The sequence below is a fragment of the Gigantopelta aegis genome, chromosome 4 (assembly GCF_016097555.1).
Source record: "Gigantopelta aegis isolate Gae_Host chromosome 4, Gae_host_genome, whole genome shotgun sequence".
In the NCBI taxonomy this organism is placed as follows: Eukaryota; Metazoa; Mollusca; class Gastropoda; order Neomphalida; family Peltospiridae; genus Gigantopelta; species Gigantopelta aegis.
Window position 1 is genome coordinate 93296822 of NC_054702.1, and position 23739 is coordinate 93320560.

The 23739-nt window shown below is 37.3% G+C and overlaps 1 protein-coding gene across 2 annotated transcripts in view; it reads left to right on the plus strand.

Moving 5' to 3' along the window:
• The first annotated feature begins 1905 nt into the window (after window positions 1–1905).
• The window catches only part of LOC121371446 (EGF-like domain containing protein 2), a 137133-nt gene continuing 115299 nt past the window's right edge, over window positions 1906–23739 (plus strand). The window contains exons 1-5 of one of the 2 annotated variants that reach the window (XM_041497336.1): window positions 1906–1987; window positions 8460–8515; window positions 11020–11142; window positions 11420–11560; window positions 22869–23056. In XM_041497336.1, coding sequence (XP_041353270.1) covers window positions 8470–8515; window positions 11020–11142; window positions 11420–11560; window positions 22869–23056 — 498 coding nt within the window. In that variant the 5' untranslated portion in view covers window positions 1906–1987; window positions 8460–8469. The remainder of the gene's footprint in view (window positions 1988–8459; window positions 8516–11019; window positions 11143–11419; window positions 11561–22868; window positions 23057–23739) is intronic. The other variant, XM_041497338.1, reaches the window with a different exon arrangement.

A 23739-nucleotide genomic window follows, 5' to 3' on the forward strand; every position in this document is an offset into this window, starting at 1 on the left:
CGACGAGGATTGATCCCAGACCGACCGCGCATCATGCAAGCGTTTTACCACCGGGCTATGTCCCGCCCCTGTCGTCACAGCGACTCTCCAAAGCGGGCTGTTATTCCACACTAGTGGCAGAAAACCCCAGACTATTAACCAGTTTCATGTTAACGACAGGAAACTGGTGCCAATAAAAGCCAAACAATTAATTAAAATTTTTGTTTAAAGGGACATACCCTAGTTTTTAAACACTAAGGCATATTTTTCACTATTATAGACGTTTTTGATAACTGAACTCGTACTTTACTTAGATGTTATGGTTTAGCTTATCCATTTCCGTACATTCAAAGTGTTTTTGGTCATCCTGGTGTTTTTAATATCACAAAATGGATTTCTCATGTATTTAAAAACGCACGTGCGTCTGAGAAGTAACAGTTATGGAGTCGAGTTTTACTCTATTTTTAATGGGTATTTCCCCATTTCAAATTCACAGACTCTTGTTTCACTCAATTGTAACTTTATCCAAATGTGTTACAGGTTTGTAGATTAACTAAACTTAGTGTTAATTTTCACGGGCTGAAACTAGGGTCTGTCCCTTTAACTAGAACACATTGATTTATAAATCATCGGCTACTGTATGTCAAACATTTGGTAATTTTGACATATCTTAGGAAACCCGCTTCATTTTTCTATTAATAGCAAGGAATCTTTTATATGCACCATCTCACAGACGTGATAGCACATACCAGGCCTTTGTTGTACCAGTCGTGGTGCCCTGGCTGTAGCGAGAAATTGCCCAATGGGCCACCGATGGGGATCGCATCAAGACCGACCACGCATCAAGCGAGCACTTTACCATTGGGTTACATAACAGACCCAAACAAACAAAAACAAAACAAATCAAAAACAGAGAGAGAGAGAGAGAGAGAGAGAGAGAGAGAGAGAGAGAGAGAGAGAGAGAGAGAGAGAGAGAGAGAGAGAGAGAGAGAGAGAGAGAGAGAGAGAGAGAGAGAGAGAGAGAGCGATGGAGGATGGGAGTGATAATATACTAGGCTATGTCTAATCGAAAAATATAAATGAATGATTTAATATTTATTCACATACAAATATAATGCTGTTGACAGTGACGAATCAAGGGAGTGTTGTAGAGGAGTTGCATAAACGTCATCGTATAATGAATGTATGGTTTATGTACCATAAAACAACAGGGTGAATGAAAACAAAAGCAGGACATTATTATGTCTCGGTTGTCTAATCATAGATAGAATTTCTACGAAAAGTATATTACATAAATATAAACTAATTTCTGGCAAACCCCTAAATATCAATATTCTTTTAATGTTTAAAATATTTCCTCTTTTTTTTCGAAATGTTCATATATAGCATGCATGTAAAACTAAAATACCTGTCTCAACATGCGGCTTAGTTCGCAATGTTTTTGTAAATTGCCAAAAATAAAATATAAAATATTGTACGTGGAAGTTGTGACTATTAAAATAATACAGGTTTCACACTCGATATTTACAGTAAAGTCGTTGGAGGTGTTTTTATATATACGGGATAAAAATAAATGTTATTGTTTAGTTATTTGTGAACGTCTATGGCGGTAGAGGGTATGTATGAAGGAGGGGAAATAGCCAATAAAAACAGAGAACGAAACTACGTCACAGACTGTTTACGAGAAGAGAATGTGTATATATTTTAAATATGAAAAAAAAAAAAAAACCGTGACACTTTTTTTATGCTGTCTTTTTCCCTTCAAAAATGTAATTGTTATTTGACGTAAGATACAACCCTTTTGCTTTTCTCTTTGTATTTGTAACAATTGCAGCCAATAAGAAAATAGGGTTACTTTAAAACCGCCCTTTTGCCTGGAAAGGGTACATTTGAATATGCAGTAGATAAAAACGTATAAAATCGAAGCTGGGCAAGCACATACACATTACACCTACGTGGTATAGACGAAACATTTCGTATTTTGAAATTCACATCTAAGCTGCGACTTGTGAGTATGCTACTGGCTATTTATTTGTTTATTAATTTATTGATTTATTAACAAAATATTCCCCCTAAAAGACCCAGATGAAAATTTTAAACATCTATATAAGTTAAATACATTTTACTGAAAATAAAATTTTGTGTATTGATTTTATATTTGTAATCTATGAAGTAATATTTTGTAATCTATATAAAGTTATATATTAGAAAAAGTTGTAAAAAGATAGTTTTTATTAGAAGTTATAAAGTGCAAACAAATAAGTATCTATAGTTTGTAATAATTATTCAATATAATATGGTGCAGGTGCGTATTCGTGCGTTTCCGTGCGTACGTGCATGCGTGCGCATCACGTGTGCGTGGATACAACAGTTTTAAAACAACAAATTAGTTGCCTGTTTGGAAATAATATATTATACATACTGTAAAAAAGCGACGAAGCACTTACATCCGAATTGTGGGACTTAACGTCCAGTTCTTCTCACCTGGTACCAAACATATGCTAATTGTTAACACACCGGTTATAGCAGGTGAGGGTGCAACGATTTATGCAGGAGTGGGTCTAGACTGTGGCGATCAAGTATCGAGGAATGGTCGAGTCTCCCTTCCCACTTAAAATATATTGTAACAAAGAAATTTAAGAAAATTAGCTTTGACTGGGGGGAGGGGGGGGGGAGGGGTGTCGACCCTCGATACGCGCACGCGCCTGTATAGACTGGTGCATGGTTACTTGTTCGGTACCCGCATACACGAAGCTCGACAGACGGAATATTTTATAACTGGTATCACGTTGCGGTTCCGTATGCAACTTTCAGATATATGCAATAGACCTACTAAAAATTAAATAGCAGTGGGTAATCAATTTTCAAAGAGAGCTGTAACTGTCGCTAATAAAAACGTTTTAAAACAGGATGTTAGCTCTACCGAGTTGCTGTAGGAATGCGCCACAGAGGAAGGCCTGAACTGAGCATATATCGCGTTTGAGGTCTCTTTATCATTCAAGGTTCAAGCACGTTCATCCTGGGTGCGAGTTCTGCAATTGTCAAAGACAACAGCTAGGATAAAACGAAATTACCTCAATTTGACGCAGTTAATATTGATTCTAGGAAGGGGTGGTAAAGTGCCCGCTTGATGCGCGATCGGTCTGGGATCGATCCCCGTCGGTGGGCCCATTGGGCTATTTCTCGTCACAGCCAGTGCACCACGACTGGTATATCAAAGGCCGTGGTATGTGCTATCCTGTCTGTGGGATGGTGCAAATAAAAAATCCCTTACTACTAATAGAAAAATGTAGCAGGTTTCCTCTCTTTGACTGTATCAAAGTGACCATATGTTTGACATCCAATAGCCGATGATTAATAAATCAATGTGCTCTAGTGGTGTCGTTAAACAAAACAAACTTTTTTTAAACTTGATTCTAGGCGTACCTCGTATAGTTTACTGAAAAAAACCTATAAGGTAATACGAGTTATTCCCCTTGTTCAGAGAGAAAATCCTTGACAAAAAGGGCTACAAATATGGTACGTTGGATCCGCGCCTGATTAAAATGTGCATACATACACACACACTAGCATAAGCCTACACACGCATATACAGTCATAGTAAAAAAAGATATGTGAAAAAATTATATTAACACGCACACACACGAACGCACACGCGCGCACACACAATCGATCAGACTGCTTTCATTTCAACATACCGGCCTCGGTGGCGTCGTGGTTAGGCCATCGGTCTACAGGCTGGTAGGTACTGGGTTCGGATCCCAGTCGAGGAAAGGGATTTTTAATCCAGATACCGACTCCAAACCCTGAGTGAGTGCTCCGCAAGGCTCAATGGGTAGGTGTAAACCACTTGCACCGACCAGTGATCCATAACTGGTTCAACAAAGGCCATGGTTTGTGCTATCCTGCCTGTGGGAAGCGCAAATAAAAGATCCCTTGCTGCTAATCGGAAAGAGTAGCCCATGTAGTGGCGACAGCGGGTTTCCTCTCAAAATCTGTGTGGTCCTTAACCATATGTCTGACGCCATATAACCGTAAATAAAAAATGTGTTGAGTGCGTCGTTAAATAAAACATTTCTTTCTTTCTTTCATTTCAACATATATATGTTTAATACTCCTGTAATAACCTAACTTGATCTGTGACATTCATTTACAGTTGAAAAATAGAACGGTGTTCTCTGGACACGAAAACAATTAATTGAGGCCTACTGTAAATTAAGTAACACCTTTATTTTATGTAAATCCATTTAGAAAAAGAACTATTGTAAATTGACAGGTCACTGTTTAAACTATGTTTTTTGGTGTGGCTAGAACGAGAAATAACCAAATAGGCCCACCGATGGGGATCGATCCTAGACCGACCGCGCATCACTTTACCACTAGGCTACGTCCCGCCCTACCATAGGTTTACAGAGATTTTGCCATCAAATGGAAGGTCTCTTTTCTGAAAATGTGGAGACATCGCCGTGGTAAAAAGTCGAGGGCAGTGATTAATTGCTCCTCAACCTTAGATTATGTGGAGCCATTTAAAATCTTATGCCCGGCCCGTTAAAAAACGCAGACTCAATGCAGACAGATGCGTCTCGTGTCGCCTACCTGCGATGCGTTCCTGCGATCCACTGACGATTTCTTTTATTAATTAATATATTTATACTTTACTCTGGGAAAAATAACAAAGATTAAATGTAATTTATTAATACATTTTAAAACATAATGAACTTTATTTAAAACATTAGGCCTATGTACAATATACTATTACGATATAAATCTTTGTTATTTCACAATTGTTTGTTTTAATTATTATTATTAGGCATAGTACAATGAAAGCAATAATTTGTATTTTTTAATTTCATCTATTTAGAAATGTCATTAATTACACATGTCTAGTCTTTGTTTCAAAGATGAGCAGTTGGAAATTATTTGTGTTGAAACATTTACATGTTAGTCATTTGTAATGGTCGGGTCTGCTTTCACAGTTCTTTTCATCACTGAAACCAATATTTGTTAATTGTTAAACTGTCAGTTGGAGAGGCCATTTCAAAAGGTATGTTACTGAATAGACAGATGATTGGTCAATATAAAAATGTGAACGCAACGCAGACGCAAGTAGGCGCACACGTGCGTTTTTAGACGGATGCTGCCGGAGACGGATGCGTTTGTGCGTCTAAAATCAAACATGTTTGATATTTGAAAAATCGACGCAGCGCTAAAACACGCAACGCAGAGGGGGTCGCACACGATGCGTTTTTATTAAGTTCGTACGGATGCGTTTTTTAACGGAAGACGCATGCGTTAAAAAACGCTCGTCTGCGCCGGGCATTACCATATTGAACATTAATAGTTAATCTTTTTGTTGTACTATATATTAAAACAAAATCACATTCTAGGGTAAGCTAAACCATATTTTCTTATAAACTGGACCCAGGGTAGTGATGGGGAGCCAAAGAGATACTACTAGCTCCCCTTAATCTGCCAGGTCTACTCACCAACAAAAAAAAGTAAAGTTTGTTTTATTTAACGATGCCACTAGAAAACATTGATTTTTTATCTTATCATCGGTTATTGGACGTCAAACATATGGTCATTCTGACACTGTTTTTTTTTAGAGGAAACCCGCTGTCGCCACATAAGCTATTCTTTTACGACAGGCAGCAAGGGATCTTTTATTTGCGCTTCCCACAGGCAGGGTAGCACAAACCATGGCCTTTGTTGAACCAGTTATGGATCACTGGCCGGTGCAAGTAGTTTACACCTACCCATTGAGCCTTGCGGAGCACTCATTCAGGGTTTGGAGTCGGTATCTGGATTAAAAATCCCATGCCTCGACTGGGATACGAACAATGCAACAATGCAAACAGACACAATTATTATTTTTGCAAAATTCAATAGAAGTCGTAACACACATGGGTATTACGAGTCTGCGATTGCCATATTCAGCATCGCTGCACAAGACTGATTCCAATTCCACAAGAAGTTATGATAGAGTTGTTAGGGTTTGCAGCACTGACACACTGTTAGATCAATATGAAAACTGTGAAACGCAACGCAGAGAGTAGCGCACACGTGCGTTTTATGATAGACGGATGCAGCACTGACACCACTGTTAGACGTCTATATAGAGTGTTTGGGTTTGCAGCACTGACTCACTGTTAAAAGTTATGATAGAGTTGTTAGGGTTTGCAGCACTGACTCACTGTTAGAAGTTATGATAGAGTTGTTAGGGTTTGCAGCACTGACACACTGTTAGAAGTTATGATAGAGTTGTTAGGGTTTGCAGCACTGACTCACTGTTAGAAGTTATGATAGAGTTGTTAGGGTTTGCAGCACTGACTCACTGTTAGAAGTTAAAGATAGAGTTTGTTAGGGTTTTGCAGCACTGGACTCACTGTTAGAAAAAAGTTATGATTGTTTGTTAACGATTGCAGCACTGACTCACTGTTTTTTATCTTATCATAGAGTTGTTAGGACGTGCAAACACTGACATTCTGTTAGATGTTATGATTAGAGTTGTTAGGGTTGCAGCACACTGACTCACTGTTGAGAAGTTATGATAGAGCTTGTTAGGCAGTTTGCAGCACTGACTCACTGTTAGAAGTTATGATAGAGTTGTTAGGGTTTGCAGCACTGACACACTGTTAGATGTTATGATAGAGTTGTTAGGGTTTGCAGCACTGACTCACTGTTAGAAGTTATGATAGAGTTGTTAGGGTTTGCAGCACTGACTCACTGTTAGAAGTTATGATAGAGTTGTTAGGGTTTGCAGCACTGACTCACTGTTAGATGTTTTGATAGAGTTGTTAGGGTTTGCAGCACTGACTCACTGTTAGATGTTTTGATAGAGTTGTTAGGGTTTGCAGCACTGACTCACTGTTAGATGTTTTGTCTATAATGCAGAGCTGATCTTCACCACGATAATATATATGGTTCCAGCTCAATCTGAGGGGGCGGGACGTTGCCTAGTGGTAAAGCGCTCGCTCGATGCGCGGTCGGTGTGAGATCGATCCCCGTCAGTGGGCCCATTGGGTTATTTCTCAGTGCACCACGACTGGTATAATAAAGGCCGTGGTATGTGTTATACTGTCTATGGGATAGTGCATATAAAAGATCCCTGGCTGCTAATCGAAGAGTAGCCTGTGAAGTGGCGACAGCGGATTTCCACTCTCAATATCTGTGTGGTCCTTAACCATATGTTCGACGCCATATAACCGTAAATAAAATGTGTTGAGTGCGTCGTTAAATAAAACATTTCCTTCCTTCCAACTCCGTCTGAAGGAGAACTGGCACTTTATACAGGTCCAGAAACCTTTCTATTGCGCGAACAAACGGATGTTTGAAGGCGCATAGTATTCTAACAAAAGGGATTGCAGTGTTTTACAGATATATTGCTGAATATATTTTGAGGACGAAGTACCAATTGCAACATCTCTCTTGTTGATTGATGTTTCAGTTACAGTTCACTAGATAGCGTTTTCTATCGCAAAATAGAGCAGTCGATAAAAAAAAACCTCACAGCTTTTTGCGTTTCTAAACTAACAGCTCATTTGACATCGTCGAGTTTGGAATGATATATATACTCACGGAAAAAAAAGTTCCTGTGCATTATTAAAATTTCAGTCAGACTTATATTTTTAAAATTAAAAAAAGATTGTGTTTTACATGTGATGTACCATTTATCTGTTAAAAGTACAATGATCCTATCCTGTCTTTTGAACCTGAAGTACAGTGGTCTACACAATGCTTGGTGCGCCGTCGGTGACAATGTAACAGAACAACGTATTGTGTACTATCATGGTAGTACTTGTGATCACGTAATCGGTTGCGTACATTTCTTCCACTGATTGGCCGTAACTCAGGGATGTATTGGGATGTTAAACTTGTCATTTCGAAATGATTTCATATGTGTACCCGCTTAATATTTACGATTTGTTAACGTGACGTCACATGTCGACTCTCTAAACATGAAAGATCCCTAGTATCCCTAAACTGTCGAGAACATCTCCGCAGACATTGCAGTGTTTTCTGATGAACACCAATGAACACCAAAATTACTAGTAACGTTTGTGCCATTCTAACCTCAATCATACTCATTGTTATAAGAAGCTAATTTTCTTTGAAGTGTGGCATCACACTGACGACGATAAGATACAAAAAGAGTATTTTTCTGAGTGATGAGATTCCATACAATAGTTTTAGTCCAATGATAAAAAATGATGTCAAACAGTAGCACGTGACCAAGAATGCTAGTAATGTAACTTGTGATCATAAAGCATGAATAACTCGTTCAAATGACAAGACACCGCTGGAATATCGAAGTAAGTGGTTACACATTCATTTACTGAAATGTTTATGGCCAGATTTCAAGTAAATTATATTCTATATGCAATTATTTGGTGCAAAGGTACGTTTTTCCGCGAGTATATATACAATTTTAAAACCCAAAAGCTAGTGATCTAAAATATTCTGTATTCATTTTATTTCAGTGACACAATAATGAGGGCCTACGTTTTTCTACTAGTTGTGCTGATGATTACTGCAGGTAAGTTAATAAGTAAAATAAGTTTAGGACTCTAAGTATTCGAAATTGGCATAAACAATTTATGGATTACCATTTCTTTGTTTGTTGCGTAAACCGTTATGACCATATAAATATTGTCCCACACTCAATTAACGCTATGCCCCCCCCCCCCCTCTGTCTCTCTCCCTCCCCCCCTCTCTCTCTCTCTCTCTCTCTCTCTCTCTCTCTCTCTCTCTCTCTCTCTCTCTCTCTCTCTCTATATATATATATATATATATATACATACATATATATATACATACATACATACATACATACATACATACATATATATATATATATATATTAATCAACGTAATTATACTTTTGACAAGCATTCTGAATACTGTTAATGCAATACACGTCCTCTACTGGACCCGACAAATGTTCCAATCGCCTAAGTCAAGGGGCCATAACTCTCTCAGTATAGATAAATCCCATTTTTTGACAGAATTATGGCCCTTTAATAAATTCCCATGACACTCAAACTTGATCTGTCCATAACTCTGTCAAATAATGAGTAAATCCCCATGAAGGTTAAACTTGATCTGTAACTCTAAATGATAAAACTATTTCTTTATTGTCTTCCTCACTTAGAACACTTTTACCATTTAAAATCAATTGCAAATTCATTGGCTGAAATCTTTGCAATGAATCCAAAGAATGGGTCTTTACCTTTTTATACAAAATGCATTCATAAAAAACAACAACAACAACAACAACAACAACAACTTGTTTTCGAAATGATATGCACAACTATGTATAAAGACAACTCGATATAAGTATTACTACACCCGTGTGTTTTATACCTTTGGCACACGATTTCTACCGGCAACAAAAACACCGAGTTAAAGGCTGGTGTACATTCAATCTGTAATGCTTGAACCACGTCTGTAACCTGTTTTGTATTACCTGACACTGCCCTTGAAGGTTTAAAAAATAATGTTGGAAAAAATAAAATAACATTTCAAACTGACCCGTAACGTTTTATGACTAGTATAATATACTAATTATGAATTGAATCACGCCATTGTGTACTAAAGCGGCAAATGTAGGTAAAAGTGACATTGTAATGGTATTACCCATCTCAAGTTATTTATGCGTGTGAAGTTTGATGGTCCTGCATGCAATAGTAATATGGACCGGACAAGGATTGCATTTAATGTGCAGCAATCCGTAAAACGTAGGTCACAGTAACATTTACTTTAATGTGCATAAAACCGCGAAATGTAGGTCACAGGGACCTAGTAATGGTATGCGATACAACCCTATTCAAAGTTGTTCTGGTATGCGAGGTTAGATGACCCTGCTCGAATTTGAAGGATGTGGCCCGGACATGGATTTCCTTTCATGTCCGTCAATAGTAGTCAATAGTACAGAAGATATATCCCGGACAAATATTCACTTTAATGTGCAATAAACTATGAAAAATATGTCAGAATTACCTAGTAATGGTACATGACACGACCCTTTCTCACTTCCCAAGTGTCTCCTGCGTGTGAGGTTTGATGGTCCTGCATCATTTTATCCAATATATAATCCGGAAAAAAGTTAATATATGGACTGACAATGTCATGCCATAATACGACCCGTCTAAAAGTTAAATATTGTTTTGCTAGAGCACATTGATTTATTAAACATCGGCTATTGGATGTCAAACATGGTAATCTTGCCTGGACGTCTTCAGAGGAAACTCACTACATTTCCCCCATTAGAAGCAGGGATCTTTATTTTCCAATAGACAGGACAAGGATTCACTTAATTGTGCACTAACGTCAGACCATAACATAGTCTGTGATACACCAGTCATGCGAATTATCAAAGACGGGCGTGTAGTGCCCTGAATTGTAATAAATTACTTGAATTGTAATACCTGCCTTGAATTTTAATAAAAACTGCCCTGAATTGTAATACTGACTTGAATTGTAACAAAGAAATGCCCTGCCTTGAATTGTAATAAGATACCGACTTAAATTATAATAACACAAAAATGGAAAGGAAAGTGTGCTTGAACGACACCGCACCGCATTTCTTCAACCCCCCAAAAACCCACACACACAACCCCCCCCCCCAAAAAAAAAAAAAAAAAAAAAGCAAACAAACAACCCAAACAAAAACAACATAAAACAAAAAATAAACGCCTTCAGCCCCAATCCCCACCCCACCACTCCTCAAAATGAAAAACAGAATGTAAAAAAAGCTACACGAAAGAGTATACTAAAGCAAAATAGTTAAATACTCTCATTTTCACATTTTCACATAAAATGGACAAACTCAGTTGCTGGCTGTCAACCGTCAAATGATAAATGTTGTTTGGCATTAGAAATATGGCAGTAAATATGTTTTGGTTGTACTTATCCCTGGCATAATCAATATGCTCTAGTGGTGTCGTTAAAACAAAATAAACTTTATTTTAACCCTGGCATTGTCGTTGATCATGGAATAATCGAACAAAGAAAACAAAACTGTTTTGGTTGTATTTGCAGCCACTGCCGTGTTTTGGGACTGTCGAAATCCTCAACTGAGTTGCAGCTCTCCTGGGACCTGTATTGCCAGTGGAGTGTGTGATGGCTGCACGGACAAAGGACACAACTGTGCTTTTGACTTGAGTGAGTATTAAGTACATTTATAGTGATATCTCAAAGAAATAGCGTTGGATTACAGAGAGGGAAAAAATTAACATTAAGAGTAAATAATGCATTCAAAGTAAACATTATTTCATTGGGTATATATTTCTATAACCTGAATGAAAATGATATTTGTATGAAATGGCGAATACACGAAATAATAATAATAATAATGATGATAATGATGATGATAATGATGATGATAATGATGATGCAACAGCAACATTATTGTTTTTATGGCGATCCTTTTTTTGTTTAGCCAATAAGGACGCGAACGACTGTTCTCCAACCAACAACTGCGAAAACGGAGCGTCGTGTTCTGATGATACTGCGTCAGACTCAACTGTCGTCTGCTACTGTCCACCGGAATACATGGGAGCCACGTGTGGTACAGAGCGCTGTAAGTGTAACTATAAACATTCTTTTACTGAACCTGCCGTATCAAATCAGTTGAAAATCAGTAATGAATAAACATAATCATCCTAAAAATTATGTGTTTTCGTTGTCTTCTAAAAGGCGTTCGATTTAATGCCTAGGACTTGCTTATGGCAAAAACGTTTCAAAAATAATATAAAATTATCAAAACTATTTATCAAATATATCAAGCAATTAAATATTATCTTTGCAAAAACAATAAAAACAAGTAAAAAAACCCCACCAATTGGAGTCCGTCAAGGAGAAAATGTGTTGCCTGTCCTCTTCTCTCTATATTTAAATGATTTAGACAATTACTTAAAACGCCATAACTGTAATGGAATAACCCTGGCTACGGATGACATAGAAACCTTTTGTGAAATGGCCATGAACTTTATATGCCCTTTATATACCGACGATACCGCGCTTCTTGCAACGAAATTTAGGCCTGCGATTTATAGTAATCCCTAGATATGTTTTCCCAATAGGCCTACTGTTACAAATGAAAACTAATATATTTGTTTACTGGAATCGGAAATGACTATAAGAAAGTGTTCAGGCTCGGAAACCACGAGCCAGACAATGTAAAAGAATACAAATATTTAGGTTTAACTTTTACTAAACTAAACAAATTTGATGTAACAAAAAAAACAAAAAACAAAACACAAAAACAAACACAAAAGGCGAAAACAGCAACGTACTTCGTTGTACCAAAACCTAAAGACAATAACGTTTCAATAGAATGTAAACTAAATCTATTTGACACCATGATGGTACTTCCGTTTCTATTATACGGGTGAGAAATATGGGTCTATTAAAATATTGACATTATTGATTGAAAACATATTTTATTGTATAAACAACAAAAGGATTGGGCACAAGTTTGCCTACTTACTAGGCGCTCTCCTATATACGTACAATATAATGGCGACAATTACTTAATTATAATATAATAGTAATGTATACATATAAAATTTATACACAAATGTATTTGACTAACAATCAAATTGAGGAAAAGAGAGTATTACGTACAGCAGGATTTTGAAAGAAACTAGAAAAGAAACAAAGAAGTACATGTGCCTTCAAACTATTTTAATCAAAACGATGTGTTTGTTTAATAAAATTTTGAACACTGTCACGGGGATTCTATAATTCCCGTAACTGAATAAAACACGATTATCAAAATATCTCTCCTAACTGTATATCTATTAGATCTCTCTGTAACAGGCTGTTAACCCTAGTATGGCTCGTCTAGGTATGATCAGAGATACGATCTTATATAAAGTATATATATTTATAGCACGTTAGTTCTCTAGAAAACACAACAAAACACAATACACTTTGGAATCTGTATTAATCTACGCTGACAAATGTACAGCCGTAGTAGTGAATTAATAACAGCAATAATAACAACCCAGAACTGATCACTTAAATAGTTAATCTCTAGGTGTCTAGTTACACAATATGCGAATCACTTCACCGTTACACCACACCCACACGTGTGATAATTGAGAAACGCTTACAGGAGAAGTTAATTAATAAAGGAATTACAACACCATTCCTAACTGGTTAATTTTTAATTAACCCTTACTACTCGTTCAGTAACGTGTGATAATTGAGAAACGCTTCTTGGGGAACTTAATTAATAAAGGAATTACAGCTCTATTCCTAACGGGTTAATTTTTAATTAACCCTTAACTACTCTTTCAGTAATCTGTAACACAAAATTAATACTGGTACCTATCACAATAAAGACAATAACCTACAGTTTACCTAGGGTCTTCTAGAATGACTGGCTAAGCTTTATATTACCAAATACTCATATAATGTTAGAACAAGAAGTCTACGATTTACTTCGTCAGATGACCGAAGACACTGTCTAAAGAATATTGGTATAATACAGTACTAAAATATTTAAAAGTCACATCAATCACATCAAGGTTATACACAGAGCAGAAATGATATTTACCAAGTCCTAACGGACTACGTTCGTGATCCCCTCGAGCCGTCCTAATTCGTTCTGTCGATATCTCTAAAACACTAGCTATTTATTATAAATCAGGATTTTGCCTGGGAGTACAAGGCGGTACCTCACGTATCATCTCATAGTCTGACTCTACTAGAGTCGGTATTATTTCTCTCTGATCGTCAGACTTACTGACGCCATCGTCGCCAAAATCACGGTTGTAAAACCGCACTCGCAGAGGTATTACGTAACTACTCGCCACATGGCCTCCGCAGCTGGACTAAGTGCATATTGGAATGTCCGAACGTGCGAAGTATTACGTAACAAGTTGCCCATCTGGGCTACGGGCAATAAACTGCACACGGCCCTCTAACACAATTAAAATCGCCACAGGCGAAACAAATTTAAGAGCATGTACCGTGACACACCCCCACCTCAAAAAGGATATTTCCTCTACTCTAGGAATAGGGAAATATACTACATTAAAACAAAAAGGTGCGTTAACCGACGCATACGGACATTTATAACACATGTAATAATAAGGTGACTACCAGTAATCACACTGAGTCTCTGAGTCCCTGGTATACAAATAAAATATATATAAACAAAAGAGAAATAAAGAATGTCAACACATTATCATAACGTTCAACTTCGGGACAGGGCATCAGCGATTACACTGGATGTGCCCTTGATATGTCCAATGGTAATTGGGTATTCTTGCAGAAGAAGACTCCATCTCAAAACTCTCTGGTTGGAGGCTTTCATTAGGATGGTCCAGTCCGTCTTCGTCTTCTTGGAACAGCACAGCTCCAGCACCCACGTCACTGGCACCCACAGCTAGCTTGAACGGCATTCGGTAGTCTGGTGCTGCCATCACGGGAGACGAGTAGCGCCTCTGCTTGAGACGGTTGAATGACTTCTCGCATTCACCTGACCAATGGAACTTCGTTTCCCTCTTTTTCAGCGTCGCACATTTTCCAGGTCTTCTCTGACAGGCATGCTGTCGACGCGGTGTAGCGTTGGGTTCCAAGCGCACATCTTGGCTTAAAGTATTGGTAACCGTTGGAAGGTTCTGACAAATGGAAACATTGTCTTGTATCAATGTAGTCAGCTTTGCTCGCTGGGGGTTCAAGTCTGCTAGAATCTGGCCGTTGGCCAACTTGACCTCTGCAGTCTTGACGTCATCACAGGAAATTGAGTGTCTCTCAATTTGGACCGGTCTCTCTGGAACTATCGGCAGTCTGTCAAAATAACCTTTTAGCAATTTGATGTGACAATACCTACTTTTCCTAACCCTATCAGGAGTGTTTATCACATACCCTGTCTCATTAACTCGTTTGAGCACAACATAGGGCCCGAAATACCTGTTCTGCAGAGAACCCCGTTTAATGGGAAGGTACAGCAGCACCTTATCCCCTGGTTTAAATTCCCGACTCCTAGTCTTCCTATCAAACTCTGATTTTATTTTGCTCTGAGCATGGCTCAGTTGCTTCCTAGCCTTCCGATCAAACTCTGATTTTATTTTGTTCTGAGCATGGCTCAGTTGCGTCCTAGCTAGTTCGGTCGCCGGCAACCTCCGATCTCTAACTCTCTTATTTATTAATACTCTCTCAGTTAACAATGTAGTGCGGACTGCCAACAATTTTGGATCAGCCCCCTGCTCTAGAATTAACTCTTGTCTATTACAAGGTAAATCCCCTCTATCAAAGACAACTGGTTCAATTCCCCTCTGCGGGAGATCAACAAGTTCCACCACATTTAATTTGTCAGTTGACTTATCTACCATTTTACTGATAACCTCATCCACTCCAATTTCATGGCTCACACACGTATCAGACAAATCACAAATATCCTCTAGATCCCGTGATAACCTACTGGCCATAGCCCTAGTCTTTACACACGCAGGATATCTAATCTCATCAACCTCACTCTCTTCTATGGGTAAAGGGCTGTCTTCAATTAACAATTGGTCACATTGCGGCTGACAACATTGACTAGTCAAATCATTACCCAACAAAACTCCTATGTTTTCAAAAGGCAAGTCCTTCACAACACCCATAATGACTGGTCCCGTCACAAACTTCGAACACAAGAAAACCTTATGTAACCTGACAACCATATTTTCTCCAGTAACCGAGGTTAAGGCTAAACTACGTCCTATGTCTGAATGTTCAATACCAGCTAAACACTCTTGCGTTATCAGACTCTGACTACACCCGGTATCTCTATAGATTGATATTGCCTTAGGACACAACTCTTGTTTCACATCACAAACCATACCAGTGGACACATACGGGTTTACTTTCTCTACCATGGGACTAACCATTAACTCTCTCGCTAACGGAGCTGACCTCACTAAACCGACCACTTGCGCATTATCGCGTTTCCTTTTAAAACAGTCCCCGATAAGATGGTTATCCTTTTTACAGTAACTGCAGTGTGGACGAAATGTTCGTGCATTGGCTGATAATGCAGGCCTATCCTTACTTTGCCCACCAGGTACATTCCTTGCCTGACTAGCTGACCAACTAGATGACTCTCCCCGATAGTTACTTTCCCGGGAAAAACCTGGCTGAAATTTCTTCTTATCACCCTGTTGTACAGAGCTACCCTGTACTGCCTGAGCTTTGTGTATTAACACGTAATCATCTGCCACTATGCCTGCCTCCTCTATCTTTTTGACTTCACGATCCTCTAAGTGAATACGTAAGCTAACTGGTAATCCATTTTTAATGTCCTGTAAGATCAACAACTCCCGTAACTCGGTATATGACTCTACTTGATGAGACACCACCCATTTATCAAACATCCCTGCCTTCTTAGCCACAAACTCACTATAAGACTGACCCTGCGTTTTTCTCAACTCGCTATACCATAAACGATAATCCTCAGGTCGTAATTCACAAGCCCTCAACACTGCAGCCTTAACTAGGTCGTACTGACTTGCTCGCTCATCACTCATTGAATTATAAGCTATACTAGCCTTCCCCTTAAACTTAGACACGGCTAACAATGTCCACTTAGACTGCGGCCAATTTAGCTGCTTAGCGGCCCGTTCAAAAAGTTGAAAGAACATGTCTACCTCCTGATAATCAAATACAGGCACTGATATATAAGCCTCCGACATGTTAAACCCATTTCCGGCTTCTCGTCTGACTTCTTCTGTATTCAACTTTAACTCATGTTCCACTTTTAATTTTTCTAACTGGAATTCTCTATCCCTCTCTCTATCTTCTCTATCTCTATGTCTGTCTTCTCTATCTCTCTCTTCTCTTTCTCTCTCTCTCTCTCTCTATCCCTATCTTCTCTTTCTCTCTCTCTCTCTCTCTCTCTATCTCTCTCTCTATATTCTCTATCTCTCTCTCTATCTTCTCTATCTCTCTCTCTATCTAATGCACGTTCTTCTCTTTCGTACTCAAGCTTTTTAAAAGCTAATTGTTGTTCCACACTTAACTCATTTATTTCTATCTCTGGAACAATCTCACTGTCTTCCATAACAGGACTATCACCAAAAACTTCCTGGATAATAATTGTCCTTATATCTCCTAAGGTTTTAGCTGATGTTAAATCAATTTCTCGCTCACCCGCGATTTCAACTAACTCGGCCTTACGTGCTCGCTTAATCTCCACTACACTGAGCGTAGGCCTATCCAGCAAATTCTTATCCATGTTTAGATATGACGCACTTATTATTAATTAATTTTCTAGTGAACAACGTGCTACTTCTGGTTAATTTGTAAAATTAATTTATAAAGCCCCCATTTACAAACAATACTTTTTCAAATATGCATGTCCCGTTTCAGATCCCGGACGAGCCCCCAATTTTCTACTCCTGTCACGGGGATTCTATAATTCCCGTAACTGAATAAAACACGATTATCAAAATATCTCTCCTAACTGTATATCTATTAGATCTCTCTGTAACAGGCTGTTAACCCTAGTATGGCTCGTCTAGGTATGATCAGAGATACGATCTTATATAAAGTATATATATTTATAGCACGTTAGTTCTCTAGAAAACACAACAAAACACAATACACTTTGGAATCTGTATTAATCTACGCTGACAAATGTACAGCCGTAGTAGTGAATTAATAACAGCAATAATAACAACCCAGAACTGATCACTTAATTAGTTAATCTCTAGGTGTCTAGTTACACAATATGCGAATCACTTCACCGTTACACCACACCCACACGTGTGATAATTGAGAAACGCTTACAGGAGAAGTTAATTAATAAAGGAATTACAACACCATTCCTAACTGGTTAATTTTTAATTAACCCTTACTACTCGTTCAGCAACGTGTGATAATTGAGAAACGCTTCTTGGGGAACTTAATTAATAAAGGAATTACAGCTCTATTCCTAACGGGTTAATTTTTAATTAACCCTTAACTACTCTTTCAGTAATCTGTAACACAAAATTAATACTGGTACCTATCACAATAAAAACAATAACCTACAGTTTACCTAGGGTCTTCTAGAATGACTGGCTAAGCTTTATATTACCAAATACTCATATAATGTTAGAACAAGAAGTCTACGATTTACTTCGTCAGATGACCGAAGACACTGTCTAAAGAATATTGGTATAATACAGTACTAAAATATTTAAAGTCACATCAATCACATCAAGGTTATACACAGAGCAGAAATGATATTTACCAAGTCCTAACGGACTACGTTCGTGATCCCCTCGAGCCGTCCTAATTCGTTCTGTCGATATCTCTAAAACACTAGCTATTTATTATAAATCAGGATTTTGCCTGGGAGTACAAGGCGGTACCTCACGTATCATCTCATAGTCTGACTCTACTAGAGTCGGTATTATTTCTCTCAGATCGTCAGACTTACTGACGCCATCGTCGCCAAAATCACGGTTGTAAAACCGCACTCGCAGAGGTATTACGTAACTACTCGCCACATGGCCTCCGCAGCTGGACTAAGTGCATATTGGAATGTCCGAACGTGCGAAGTATTACGTAACAAGTTGCCCATCTGGGCTACGGGCAATAAACTGCACACGGCCCTCTAACACAATTAAAATCGCCACAGGCGAAACAAATTTAAGAGCATGTACCGTGACAAACACAAATAAATATATATTTTTTTAAATTATAGAGATCACTTTAAGGTATTTCGACCATATAAAACAGTTGTAAATGTATTGGTTGCATGTTGTAACGAGTAACAAAGAACCTGCCTCTGTTGCTCATATTGTTTACATTGAATTTGTTTTAGTGAATATTGTTTTCTGTATAACATCCACAATTATACGAAGGATCTGTTGTAAGCCCACATCTGTAAATATCTGCATTTAAGGCACTACACCCATGTCGTAATATTGTGTGTAATATATTTTCGCTTCGTTTCCCACACCAAAAGTATGATTGAACCACATCTACCGTTTGCGTTACTGTTTTTTAAAAGAATGATATAGTTACAGAATTTCTAATTACTGGATTTAAATTATTCCAAAGATTAATTGTTGAATAAATAAATGAAGATTTTTATAAACGTGTTCTTGAAAACGGTGTTGATGTGTTTCCCCGACTTATTAACACATAAGGGACTCTTTGCATAATCTGGAATATAATCAGTTAAGAAATCGGGAGTCATTCTTTTCATTATTTTAAACATTGTTTTGCTTTTCTTCTTTCACTTAGGAGTAGTCAAACCTGTTTCAATATATAACGAATTACGTGAGGCAAGCGTAGGCATGCCAGTGATTAATGGTTAATGTAGCTGCTTCTGACTGTACGTTTTCTAATTTATCTGTATCTATATAATTGAGAACAGTCATCCCATACCCCAGAAGCATATTCTAAAATAGGTCGTATGGAAGTATATATATTATCATTAAAGTTTGACGATTTAATAACAATTTGTATTTCATTAGTACCGAAATCATTATTGACGTTGAATATGACTGGACCATTTTGCATCAGCTGATATGGTTCCACCTAAATGTTTATGTGTTTTGGATAGTTTTAAAATTGTATTACCAAACTCAAGATGTGGTTCATTAAGCACTTTTCTTTGCGAAAATAACATCATAAAGTTTGGCTGAATTAATATTCAGATTATGTTCTAAGTTTTAAATGTCTAACTCTTTAAATGATGTTCCAATTGTGGTATCATCATCAAATAGCCTCCTTGCACAGTCTAGTTTGTCTGCAATGTCATTAATATAGTCTAAAAAACATTATTGAAACTATTCATATAAAATTCTCAAGACATATACTACGCGTAAAAAAAGAACACCACTGTTCATGTTATACGGATAACTAGGACGAAAGCCCCTAGAATTTAGCATCCATCAAAGAATTATAAATTTGTGGGCCCGAATTATATTAGGCAAACGTACGAAAGCCTGGTTTTTATTATATCAACTGATTTCTAAACTACAAATGGACGAAACACGTGGAAGATATATTCAATCACCAAGGCACGACTAATAATATCCCTGTCAATGAGCTTCTCTTCAATAAATCAGCTTCTTAACCGCGTTAAATTAAGACAAAATTATCAGTACCTACAACAATGGGTAACTTAGTGATATATCTTCATCATCAAGAGATAAAACACGCTTCATTAATCTTAATTTGGAAAAATATCTTATTTTACTACCACAAAAATCCCGGACAACTAAAATTCAGAACATCCAACCGTTACCTACAAATTGAAGCAGGATGCTGGGACAACACTCCATTAGAATATAGAACATGCACATTATGTAACAGACGAATGTCACTATTTATTCACATGCATGTTTTTCTTTAAAGCCATACTATTATATTAAACCCAGTATGCTGAAATGTAAGCAGCTAATGACGAATAACAAATTAAGTATACCCCAAAGATATAAAAATCAATAAAAGAAATCATTGACAAATGTCTTAAGCTCTAAAAGAACAGTACATGTGCGTATATTTTTCATTATTATCACTAGTTGTATATGTATATTATGTATTTATACATGCATTTTCCATTAATTTATCATATAAAAAGGTGCACTATTACGTGATATCTGTGTCACAATTGTATTGCTTCTTGTATCTTTCACGTGCGTTTTCTTAAAAATATCTAAATATGGTTGCCTGAATAATCCGGCTAGTTACAGAAAAGTAGTGCGAGTCGTATGTCTATGGGGGAGGAAGGGTGTGTGTGTGTGTGTGTGTGTGTGTGTGTGTGTGTGTGTGTGTGTGTGAAGTCGTGGCTTAATTGTTTTCAATTCATCGTGATATTAACGGAAAAAGTAAGCACCTCTCGACTAATCAGATTGCCGTAAAATGTATAGACACAAAGAAAATGTAATTATTTGATTTAAGAACAACATAACAATCGCGTTTCTCTCTTTTGTTTCTCAGTATAGCATATTATCAGTATATTATTCCACAGTATATTATTATCTCATGTAAAGCCCGTCCTGTCACTGTAAAATATTGTTATTATATGTTCCTCATATCCGCCTAAGTTGTAATCAAGTTCTGTTCTGACTTACTAAACCTAACCTGGAACAATTCATTGAACAAAGAACATGTTTTTGTATATATATATATATATATACATACATACATATATATATATATATATATACATATATATATATATATATATATATATATATATATATATATATATATATATATATATATATATATATATATATATATATATATATATATATATATATATATATATATATATATATATATATATACAGTAGAATCTCATTGGCTCGAACGCCCAACGGTCGAACCTACCGGTATTCTCGAACCAAGAACAATGTCCCGATTTTTTCTCTCTATTAAACCCTTTTATTTTGGTGCTGATTGGTCGAATACCCCTAGGGCCGAACAGGTTTCACTCGAACCAGTTTGTTAGTCCGAACTGTAAAATTAAACATATATAGCTCGAACGACTAAGTCTATCCGAAGAAATACAAAAAATAATTTATATTTATTTACGAATTTTTCATTGACCCTTTCACGTCAGTCACAAAGTAAGTTAATATAAATTCGGAAGTGGACGAATTAATCCTATATCATATGCCGGCTTCTCATGTTGTTTATTTAGCACCTATCGGTAATTATCTTTCTAGTACAGATAATAGTACTACGATAATCGTGAGCTGAATGAACCTTGCATGAAACACCAATCAATTGGTGAGCCTAGTTCGGCCTCGCCGGTTTACTTTAATAATGCCAATCGCTACTCTACGCATGAGCGTCGGCATATTTTGTTTTTAACTTGAAATACAGGAGAGATCAATGTAATGTAGTGATTACAACAATAAAAGTTAAAGGGCCTCCGCCTGTGCTTCATGCACTTTCATTCTTTTCTCAACGTTGTCAATATGTCGCAAAAGATTCTACAACAGCATAATAAAGAACGATTTTTTTAAATAAATAAATATTTATAAATACAGACTACCAGTGTGTTTGTTATTTGTTTATTCAACGGTGATAAATAATAGTTACAAATATGTATCTTATCCGACATGCATGGTTCGAACTACCCGATGGGTCTAACAGACTTTGATGCACCGGCAGTGTTCGAACCAATGAGATTCTACTGTATATATATATATATATATATATATATATATATATATATAAACCACACACGTGGCGACATGAGACTAACGGTATTAAAAAGTGTACCTGATTGTCGACATTTTAGCTGAGAAACTGCTTTAAACTCGGAATACAGGCCTCGGTAGTGTCATGATTAGGCCATCGGACATAAGGCTGGTAGGTACAGGGTTCACAGCCCGGTACCGGCTCCCACCTAGTGCGAGGTTTAACGACTCAGTGGGTAGGTGTAAGACCACTACACCCTCTTCTCTCTCACTAACCACTAACCACAAACAACTAACCCACTGTCCTGAACAGATAGCACAGATAGCTGAGGTATGTGCCCAGGACAGCGTGCTTGAACCTTAATTGGATATCAGCACGAAAATAAATTGTAATGAAATTAATGAAATAAAGTCGGAATTTGTCAGTTCAATTGTTGCGACCATTTTTCCGACTCAATTTTGTGGTCGCGACAGAAGTTCATTTTCGTCTTTTGATTGGAAAATTGTGGCCGCTGGCCGCGTTGAGCAGGTTGTTGTCATACATAATTAATACATATAGTAAAATACGTTGGGGGACATCAAAGTGTCCGCCATAGAGAGGTGACCGCCACAGACAGATGGCCGCAATAAACAGGTGACCACGAATGCGGATTCGAATGTATATTTATTTATCAATTTATTTATCAACTTATTTATCAATTTATTATTTATTTATTTATTTATTTATTTATATGTTTCCAGTTGCTGCGACGTGTTCAAGTACCAATATGGATGTGTCATTCACACCTGAATTTACTCCTAATGGCGGAGTATACGTTTACAAAAAACCTACCTGCACCCTTGCTGGAACTGGTGTCGGTCCTTACACTAAAGCTGTAGACCACACAGGAGACGCCGCCTGTGGTGATGCGATTACAGCAACAACTGGAGTACGTAGTTCATTTATTATATCTGGTTATAGTAAATAAAGGGGTTTTATAGTCTAGCCATTGATTAACTGATTGGGATGGGGTGTTAAAAAAAAGTACAAAGTCGCAATAATACTGATATGAGTATTCTCCAGTTAGACAAAAATGGCACTATTGAACTAAAAAGGGAACATTTTAGTATTTCCCGGGTGGTGGGAGTGGAGGGGTCAACTGCCCCTATCAGGTACAGTGTTATTATTGTTGTATTGATGATGTGATATTGTTTATATTTTGTAATATTTACTCAATATATCCTTTAAATTAACATTGCTAGTTTTATATGTTTATGTATATTTTTGTTTTCCCACCTAATATTATCCAGACCTATTACTATAAGAAACAAATCATATCGTTTCATGCACTCACTGGCACGCAGTCCTCTAAAACATTGTGTTTCTAGTTGATCTACAATTTCCTTCTAAGGATATTCGTTTCTGTAGGCTATATCTGGATCCAAAGAAAGAAATGTTTTTTTATTTAACGACGCACTCAACACATTTTGTTTACGGTTATATGGCGTCAGACATATGGTTAAGAACCACACAGATATTGAGAAAGGAAACCCGCTGCCGCCACTTCATGATTAGCAGCAAGGGATCTTTTATATGCACCATCCCACAGACAGGGTAGTACATACCACGGCC